Genomic DNA, 10,691 nt, shown 5'->3' with positions numbered 1-10,691 from the left:
ACCCTTCTTTGAAGTGTAAATAAAATCCCCCCCTTGATGAGTTATTTATATCAGAGAACCATTTTTGAATAAACTGGTCCTGGAGACGCTGCCTCGCATTAGTTTTAATATAATCATAATCAACTTGCTCAGGAATATTATATACTTCACAAAAGCCACAGTCATTAAACACGGATTTTACATAGTTAAACCATTTGAAATTATAATCTTCATGCTCATGCATGTACCAAAGTAACTTGTACAGTTTACCCGATAATTTTTTATCGTTTGTTGCAAGCTTGTGCCAAAACATACCATTGTTAACTTGATCTGCAGTTCAAGTGGAAATCTTCCAAGTTCTCCATAAACCATAAAATTTGGCGTAGAGGATCGCACCCTCAAAATGCGCTTACAAAACTGTAGATGTAATATTTCAGTATTATTTTTATTTTCAAACCCCCATATTTCCGAGTAATAGGTCAAAATAGGTACCACCAATGCATCAAATAATTTTAATTGTAAATCAATCGGGAGTGAGATATTTTGTATCTTCTTGTAAATTAAAGAGCATAAAGTGCTTTTTGAGCTTGGTCTACCAGTTTTTTTTCGAGCTTGAAAAAAGTTTCCGTTGTAATTAAACAGCAGACCAAGATAAACATATGAATCTTTAATTTCAATAATTTCATTACATAGTTTAAAAGTAACATTCTTATTAAACTTTCTCTTTGAAAAAATTACAATCTTAGTTTTTGATACATTCACAGTGAGTTTCCACTCAAAACAATATTGCTCAAAAACATTCAGAGTCTTCTGCAACCCTTCTGCCGACTCCGCAAAAATAATAGTATCGTCGGCGTACAGAAGAATAAATAACTTGATATACAAATCAAGATTCTCTGTAAATTTGTCATTCATAAATGTTAGACCTTCAACAGAGTTTTCATCCAGATATTCCTCCAAGTCATTCAGGTATAAGGCAAAGAGAAAAGGTGATATTTTTTCTCTCTGTCTTACACCTACCTCACACGGGAAAAAATCTGTTTTTAGTTCTCCATTTTTAACACAAGACTTAATATCCGTATACATGCTCAATATAACTTTAAACTTTTTCCCACCAATGTTATATTTTAATAATGTGTGCCATAGTCCCACCCTCTACACTGTATCAAAAGCTTTTTTTAAATCTACAAAAGCGCAAAATAATTTCTTTCCCGAACTCAAATATAGTGAAATTAAAGCATGCATGATAAACATACTATCTTGGACAGAATACCCCTTACGAAAACCACCCTGGGCATCAGTTATAATCCCGATCTCGTCTGACAGAGCATTAAGTCTTGAATTAAGTATAGAGGTGAACACTTTTCCTAAATTCGATGTAAGACAAATAGCTCGGTAATTATCCAAATTATTTGGATCCCCCTTGTTTTTTAAATAACGGCTTAATGATACCAATAAGCCATGATTTGGGAACGATTCCAGAATCAAACACTAAATTGATTAACTTAGTGTAAATAGGCAAAAATTGATTCACCGTGCTTTTTATATATTCGTGGACAATCCCATCTTCCCCTGGGGCTTTGCCATTACATAATTTTTTAACAGCTGACAATATTTCGTCCTCTGTAATTTCCTGATCTTTAATTTCAATAACCCCCTGACTTTTTATATTATTAACTAAATCCTCAAAATCAATATCATCATCTGGAACATCGCTCTTATTTAATGACTTAAAATACTCATATAGTTGATCAATAGTAATTTGGATATCTTTATCAGACCCCCCTCTATCCAATCTTTTCAAGATTTTCCAAAATTTACCAGAATCTTTTTTCGAAAGTTTACGCATGTCAGATTCTAGTGTATGTTGCAAACTCTCAAAACTTTTATTCATTTCGGCTCTGTAAACTTTCCCGCACTTTTTCATCTCGTCTCGGTTCGCTTTATTTTTATTAAAGCTGTAACGGGTTTTTGCTTTATGGAAAAACTTTCGCTTATCTCTGCATTGTTTATTAAACCAAAGTTGGTTAGAAGAACCAGACAGATAGGATTTTCCCTTTGGCTTAAAACACGACTAGCAGTGCTCTTAAAAATATCACATATTTTGTCAACGACTGTATTGATTCGTTCTTTTGGATCGCTACTGTCCTCCAACAAAAGCAGTGATATCTCGTCTAGTTTTGTAACGTCACTGACGAGTGTCTCAATAAACCGGTTTTCCTTGTCTGAAACCCATCGCGCATGACCACGCTGACTGCTACAATTATCATCGGAATGTGTAGTAAAAATGTTCACTGAAGCATGAAAACAAAAACATAGGCCACAATGGACATCAGAAAAAAGTGGATTGAATTCGAGAACATTGAATTCTTTTATCAGTGAAAAAATGTTGGAGGACAGTAATAAATAATCAATAAGAGATACACTATTACGTGTAGTCAAGCCTATCATATAGTCATTACCTGGTAACCTACTGTTACCAATATACAAATTGTTACATTTACAAAAATCTATAAGTTTGTACCCATAGTTATTAGGCACACTGTCATCTTTTGAACATCGCTTTAAAGATACATTATTGTCACATAAATTTTGGTAATCGTACAAATATGACACAAAACTGTCATCTTCAAAATCAGCCAGTATATCAAAAAGACCGTCATCAGGGATGACAACATCATCTAACAATTTGGTTTTGGCATTCAAATCACCAACAATTAGAGGTTGACCATCATACTTATTAACAAGTTCTATCATTTCAATTTCAACCTCTGTGAACGCCTCATTGCTTGTATACTTAGTATTTTCAGGTGGAAGATACATACAACCCATTAACAAGTTTTTATTAAAATCAACTAACCCCTTTTCCAATACTACCCACTGTACAAATTCAGAATTAGATTTTGGAAATTTCAAAAACTTTTCTAGATTACTTTTAAAACAAATCATTATACCCCCCGACTTCTTTTTAAATTTTGTTCTATGCTTAGCAAAATACTTATACCCATCAGGCATCCCTAGAATGTCAAATTCATCAGTCTTTGATTCCAAAAATATAAGTATATCATACATAAGCATCAGTTCCTGAAATTCAGGAGACTTAAGCTTCGATCTCAACCCACATACATTTACATATGTTTTATTTACAAAAAATGTAAAAGAAGTATGTTGGAGTCGTTCCACGCTTCGTTGTATAAATTGGAAACAAGAACAGGTTGAAGAGGTCGTATGAATAATAAGATATAGTTTCGGCAACTTCGATTTAGATATTCATGAGGAAAAGTAATATCGGGTCAGTGACTGTATATTACATAGAAATATAGAGTCAACGCATTGTGACTGATCAAATAGAACGAGTGCAGTATGAATGACTACAACTCACCCTTTTAGAACCCACAAACTTTAAAAAATTAAACGTGATTATCGAAGAGTCGTACACCTGTTTGATAGGATCATCATAAGGTTGATAGACTATTCAGTGGTTTATCATTTAGACTGTTAGGTAAGCACTAATTAAGAACAGAATTAAATATAACGTCAAAATAAATGTTTGAAATTCAAAAAAAAACAAAAAACAAGTTAAAATATATTCATTTAAGTTTGAGGAAACATGTACAACTACCAACTTTTGAGATGTTAATTCAATCATATTGCTTATTTGAAAAATTTTTGAACAAGAACCATCGATTCATAACTCATGCCAGAAAAATATTTATGACCGATCTTATTTGAAAACATGTATCATTTAATTTATAGTGTTCTTGTTTAAACATGTTCAAGTTAATATTTTACAATTTTCTGTAACGTTTGTTTGTTTAAAACGAACATGAAACTATTTCCTGTAAATGGTTTTATTACGGTGAAAAGTTTAGTAAATTATCGTACGATCTCTCTGTTTAATTTATATGCTACAATGTGCTGCCTTTTTAGCGCATTTAAATTTAGTAACAAAGGGATACAAAACAAGAGGAAGGACAAAATACCGAAGGTTTGTTAGAACAACTTAAGATCTTCATTAGTCTTTATATGACTTATAATCGGATGAAAACACATTTTAATTGTTGAATTAAACAAATCGCCGTGAATAAATGTAGCTGTGATTAAATTGCAGTCTTAACTCAATCTAATAATGTTATTTATTATTGACTTCGCTGTTGAAAGCATTTTAAACTATCTGGGCTTTCTTTGGCAGTTACAGTTTAAAACACTGTTCAAAGTTCAAAGTTCAAAGTTCAAAGTTCTTATACCATCAAGCTATATCTTCATTCACAAAAAACTCAAATCGAATAAACATTTATATCTTTTCATGTTTTATCAAATATTTTCCTATGATTTGAAATTTTACTTTTTTGCAAATTCACAGCATTAATTTTCATAAACCGCCAACATAGATTATTTAAGTTTTAGTCTTTGCAAGAATCAGACACGACAGAAAAAACGCCGACCTAACTGTCCTATCTTGCAATTACCCTCATCCGGTTTACAATTGGTAGATGTTTGTTTTTACGTGTCTTTCAATTCGGGAAATCTTAAGATAAAATTTTGTTAAGAATTAAGGCAAATTACCTAATTAACTTTCCTTAATTATTAGTTTCAAACAATTTTATATCTTGAAATACTACAAGAGGAAAAGGAAACAAATGATAGATTAATGCACCACTAAACTTTTTTTTTTACATACTAGTAGTTAAATGTAAACTTAAGCGGGTTTTTTTGTGTTTATCATGTTTTAACCACTCCCTGATTCGTAATCAGATAAGCACCTTGGTGGAATATACCTGGATTAACATGGTGGTTATCGTTTTATGTTTCAGGTTATCACAACGATGTTGTAAGAAAAGTCAAGAACTAAACAAAAATAGAATAAACCTTTAAGTTAGTGAATCATTATTTCAAATGCTGTTAAATAACCCATGCGTTTTTTGTTTACATTTTTAGAAAGAAATTTGCATTAACACTCACGCCATGACGAATATTAACAGGGCGTCAAACATTAAGGACAATACAATCAGTGACAATATCTACGGCATGAAGAAATTATCATACTGGGATATGTTTAAAGCGGCGCATTGCATGACCAGAAGGGACCATATTCCTTGTTTACATCAAACTATTGACGGAACAGTTGTTTTACGAAATAATTTAATCAGACCAGTTATTAATCAATTTCATGGAACATTTAAGGCTTGTATTGAACGACGACAACGCGATGAATTACAATTGTTAAACATACGTTTTCCTGACAAAATGTGTAATCAATATCTGGAATATTTGGAACACTCTGATCCAGGTATGTTGAGGTGTTGATATTATTGAAGAAACAAAAATGATTATACGGTGCATATTCTTAACAGATAAACCAAATTAAGATAAAACGAGTCTCCTTTCTGATACATAGAAAGAGAAAACTGATACGGGATATCCATCCATGACACTCAATCGGTATGTGCACAGCAGTTACACAAAAAGCTAAGAAATAACGCTTTTATTTCTGTTCATTTTAGTGTCATCAAAGAGCAAACACAGCTTTTTCTGGCCAAGGTTTAGGGTTTGTATGGTTTACCTTAGCCGTATTTGGCACAACGTTTTGGAATTTTGGGTCCTCAATGCTCTTTAACTTTGTACTTGTTTGGCTTTATAACTATTTTTATCTGAGCGTCACTGATGAGACTTATGTAGACGAAACGCTCGTCTGGCGTATTAAATTATAATCCTGGTACCTTTGATAACTATTAGGACAACTGCAATAAAACGCATTATATAGCCATATTTATTTTGGTAGAACAGGCAGTTATAGAGGCCCGGATGTTCAATACATTGTGGAATGCACTTACTTATATCCCAAAATAATTCCTTTGATTTGATATTACATGTAATACATTGATTAACTAATACAATGATTCAAATAAGTTGAACAGCACATGTGATCATTTTATTTACTTATCATGCGATTAAATGTAAATGACTCGTTAAACATTGTTAAAGTTAATTATATGAATTGTTTAACTACATGTTGAACAACAAAATTCTGCATATCATATAATAATGTCAGCTTTTGTTTAACGATAACTGTATGAATAATTGAGAACTTAACACCAACCGGTGAAAATTCATTTTTCTATGATAACATAATTTTAGTTGTGAGCCTATTTTGTACGGCATTGATTCCAATATAAATGGGAAAATGTTTGAGGAAAACCCTCGTATTAATTCTTAATTTAATTTCTAGGATTAACCTTAGTGCACATGGTTTTAGCATTGATTATTGGGGGCTGTTTTTGAAATTAAGAAATACAAATTTATAAATGACAATGTGCTGATGCAGATAAACTGAATACAAACTTCAAGTGTTTGCTGTTAATTGAAACGTAGATGTAGACAAGGAAGCAATTCTATTTATAAACTGCATGATCAATTGTTACAACTAAATTATCCTTAATTCGAGATATTTGTTTCCTTCTCAATATATTTATATTGGTTGGTTTTATTTCTTACAGATACTTACAAAAGAATAACATTGGAAGATAAAGAACTTTGCTCCTTTCTTCAAAACTTAGCAGGAAGTGAGAAAACAATCAGATTGAGACAAAAACTATTTCTTTTGATTGACTTAATTGTTCAAAAATGCAAATTAAACTACACCAGGATATCAAGTGGTAGTATTGCAGAAGGACTTGACCTTCCGGGTAGTGACGTGGATATTATGATTGTTTACAACTTTATAAACATTATTGATTATCAAGAAAGGTTGAACCATCCGGTACAATTCTCTACATTCCTGATGGAAGACAGTACAAAACATAGCGGATTTACAAAACTGAAACTATTAGCAAAGGGAGGAAAATGTTCTCTGTTAAAAAGTGTTGTCAAATCAAAAAATGGGGAATATTTATCTAATACAAAGTTTTTAAGGGATTGTATCAGAATGACGCGTTCATGTCAATTACAAGTTCACGGGCCCTGTCTATCTGATGATGAACAAAATTTAGATTTCGCATTTTGCTTTCGATCACATTTCTGGCCACGTCAAGCTAAAAATTGGATGTTTCGTCATAGACCTTATCAATGGCCATCTGGACATGTTATCGAAAGAATAATAAAATTTGGCTGTATATTGGTAGCAATTGGTCCAAAAATTGAAGAGAACAATGATTTATTATGGCGTATATCATTTTCAATGGCAGAAAAAGAACTCTGTCACGCATTTAACTACACACAATTACTTTGTTATTCTCTTCTCAAATTGACTTTAAAAAATATTATAAATAGAGACGACAAGACAAAAGATCTGCTATGCTCATATTTCATGAAAACTGTTTTATTTTGGGTATCAGAAGAAGTGTCCATTAATCAGTTTCAGTTTTCTGAATTATTTCATTGCTTTTTACTATGCATTGACAAACTAATGACATGTGTTGACAAGTGTTACTGTCCTAACTACTTTATACCATCACATAATATGTTTAAGGGGAAAATCGATATGTCAAATAAGCATATACTTCTCAAAGTTCTAGATAGAATTAAAAGTAGAAGTGCACAGTCATTACTGCATCACCTTTTTCGTGGAATGGATAGCAAAGCACTTTCTTCGCTTACAAAAATAAAATCAGCAACTAAGTTGGAAACATTGTTTTTTAGAACGTTAAACATTGATATTTGTAATAATATTGACACAGCTTTTGGAATTCTACGTTTCTTAAAAACATTGTCAAAGAAAGAATCGTCAATATTTATGAAGGATGTTTGTAAATTTTATCATGCCTTTGTAAGTCAGCATATCATACAGATAGTACCATTATCCTTGGTATCTAATAAGTACTTTTATAATATTTTCCGTAAACTGTTCAGAAATAGTACATACTCTGATTCAATAACTGGTTGGGTGTTGTATGCAACTTATTATTACAAATTAGAACAGTACAATGTAGCACTAAAAATTATACATTACGTTCTTACAAGTTGTATCTCCGAAAATATGATTCCACTAAATAACGTCATATACAGTTCGGCTGCATTGGAATATTATCAGCGCAGAACAGACTTTAAAATGTTGACATTGATAGATAAAATGAGAATGATAACTTTAAGGGATATCATATTTATAAGTTATTCAACAATGATACCTAAAGAACTTCATTATGATGCAACCATTAGAGAACTCCAAGTACCATCAGTAGTTATGGCATTTTATCTCCGCTATCTTTGTTGTCATCATACCAAGGATTTCTTTAACAGGGAACAAGCACTACGCGATTTACGTACGGCAGTAGATATTAAACATTACATTGCTTCAAATAATTTATCGGTATGCTTAATGATACTTGGAGAATGTTTCCAGACATCTGGGGATTTACAGTCCGCTTATTATTATTATGACAGTGCATTACACTGTTCCGGATTACTGACTGAGAGCGCAATAGTAAAAAAAATAAACATTCAACAAAAGATGAACCGAAAGTTGAGGCAACGTGCAATATATGCACAGCACATGTAATCCTAATTTTCTATAGAAAGGTGAAAATGGAGAGAGAGAGAGAGAGAGAGAGAGAGAGAGAGAGAGAGAGAGAGAGAGATTTTCAAATGATTTATATCATAGTTAATTTATTTCTTGGTAAAACGATAGTTTTTTGTTGTTATATTCTTTAAACCCTATAACACCTTATTCAGATAGTGCTAACAGGGTGATGTAAAAATCCTGACAGAAAAAAAATAAATAAGAAAAATCAAGTCTTAATATAGTTCGTCGTCATAGCTAATTATCCAGATCATTGGCAAACTCTTTAAGTTACGATCTTTTCATGTTCAATTTTTTTGAGTCCACCACTTGTTATCTAAATCACTTTGTTATGGTGTTTGATACTGTATTCATAAAGATATGATAGTGTAGGTACGACCTTTTTCGTTTTCATCGAAACAACTAGTGTTTTGTCATCTTTTGTTATTTTCTCCGTTTTATTTCAAATGTATACATACTTGATGTCTTCTCAAGTCGAAAAGTAATCTTTCATTGAAATTAACATACTTTGTTAAAAGAAATCATTGCTGTTAATTTCCTTATGTTATTATTGTGAATATAAATTCGATTATAACAGTATGTTAAGATAAAATGAAAAATTAATTTGAATTATTATCTCAACTTTTATTGACTACAATAAATAGGCTATTTGCGTTAACTGAAATGAGACATAAAAAAATCGTCAATATGTATCAAAGAAAAAAAAAGTGTTCATACAATACGTATTAAACAGCAATCGCTATATAATTCCCTAGTTAACAGACAACATCAATACCAAAACACAACCAAAGGTTATCAATGTCTAAACCCTACACCTTCCTGTCTATACGACTATCAGGGGGTGGCGCAAAGAACTATGGTCTCTTTATACCTCTACCGGCTGTATAACCGTTGCCAATTCAAAGTGTGATGGACGTTTGACAGTAAGGGATGTATAAATTCGCTATCTCATGTGGTGCGAGATATAAGATGCATATTGAAGAGAGAAAACCATAATTTCTGTACTTTACAAAATTATCGCATGAACTTTATGAGTGGTCCATAGCTGGTGTGTTGAAATGCAACATGTCTGTCAACATAGTATTGTTTTGCAATGGACGTCCAAATTTCCTGTCGTCCCACCTAGATGAATTTACCTAGACCCTTTGTTATCAGTCGACCACCAAAGGGTGAATGAACGGACATACAAACCAAATCAATAAATATCAACAAATCACTTAACGTTATTAAAGTTATATATTAAAACAACTATAAAATAAAAAAATACAGCATGAAGGAAGTCATAAACACGATCTGTTGTAAAGCTCACAATTCGTAAAATTAATACCGTAGAAGTTGTGGTACAATGCAGGTTATTACATATGGAAATAAGTGAAATGTATTAAGCTAACGGCTTTATTTCAGTAAGTCTATAAGTGCTGTCATCATCTGTACAACCAAAGAAACAATTAATTTTGATATTTTCACACTTCTCCACAACATAACTTTGACCGTTTAGTTTGTTTGTTACTACCCAATCTCCGGCGCAGAGCTTTCGTCCGTTCCGTCTTTACTTCGTTTCACTACAGTTTATAGTTTCATAGTTTATTAAAGAAAACTCAACCGCAGAGGACTGCGTAACAGGAGCATATTATGCACAATATAAATCACAACATATTTCATAATACAAACAGAATACATTTTTAAATTATACATCTTCAGAGATAAATCTTTGTTTATTGCAGTTTTAAATCAGACAAGCATCTTTTCTACCTTTTGAAAAAAAATGACAGCTTAGACAGCACATTATTATTACAATATTTAAGCATGCCCAGTACTTTTTTAACATTTGGATATTTTAAATAATAAGGAGGTATGAACTTCCCCCTTAAATCTTTAACTTTATAATTGGTACATATACATATATAGTGGTACACATCCCCAAGACCAGCTTTACAAGGAGGACAAATTCTCTCATTTCGTGGTACATTTCTCCATCTTTCTGTTTCAATGGGAAACTTTGTATTACATACCCTTAATTTACATATATTTACTCTATGACCCCGCCTTAATTTTAACAGATATGGTTCTAAGCAAAACTCTTCTTTAAAGTGTAAATAAAATCCCCCCCTTGATGAGTTATTTATATCAGAGAACCATTTTTGAATAAACTGGTCCTGGAGACGCTGCCTCACATTAGTTTTAATATAATTATAAT

At 31.9% G+C, this 10,691-nt stretch overlaps 1 protein-coding gene across 1 annotated transcript; it reads left to right on the top strand.

Moving 5' to 3' along the window:
* The first annotated feature begins 3,934 nt into the window (after positions 1–3,934).
* On the top strand, positions 3,935–8,888 carry LOC143074763 (uncharacterized). The gene is made up of 3 exons (XM_076250051.1): positions 3,935–3,967; positions 4,918–5,269; positions 6,477–8,888. The coding sequence occupies exons 2-3, from the start codon at positions 4,945–4,947 to the stop codon at positions 8,471–8,473; spliced, it is 2,322 nt and encodes a 773-aa protein (XP_076106166.1). The 5' UTR covers positions 3,935–3,967; positions 4,918–4,944; the 3' UTR covers positions 8,474–8,888.
* Positions 8,889–10,691: the final 1,803 nt, after the last annotated feature.

Source organism: Mytilus galloprovincialis, chromosome 5 (assembly GCF_965363235.1).
Source record: "Mytilus galloprovincialis chromosome 5, xbMytGall1.hap1.1, whole genome shotgun sequence".
Taxonomy (NCBI): Eukaryota; Metazoa; Mollusca; class Bivalvia; order Mytilida; family Mytilidae; genus Mytilus; species Mytilus galloprovincialis.
Note: the sequence above shows the minus strand (reverse complement) of the source record. Positions and strands in the feature narration are given on the sequence as shown.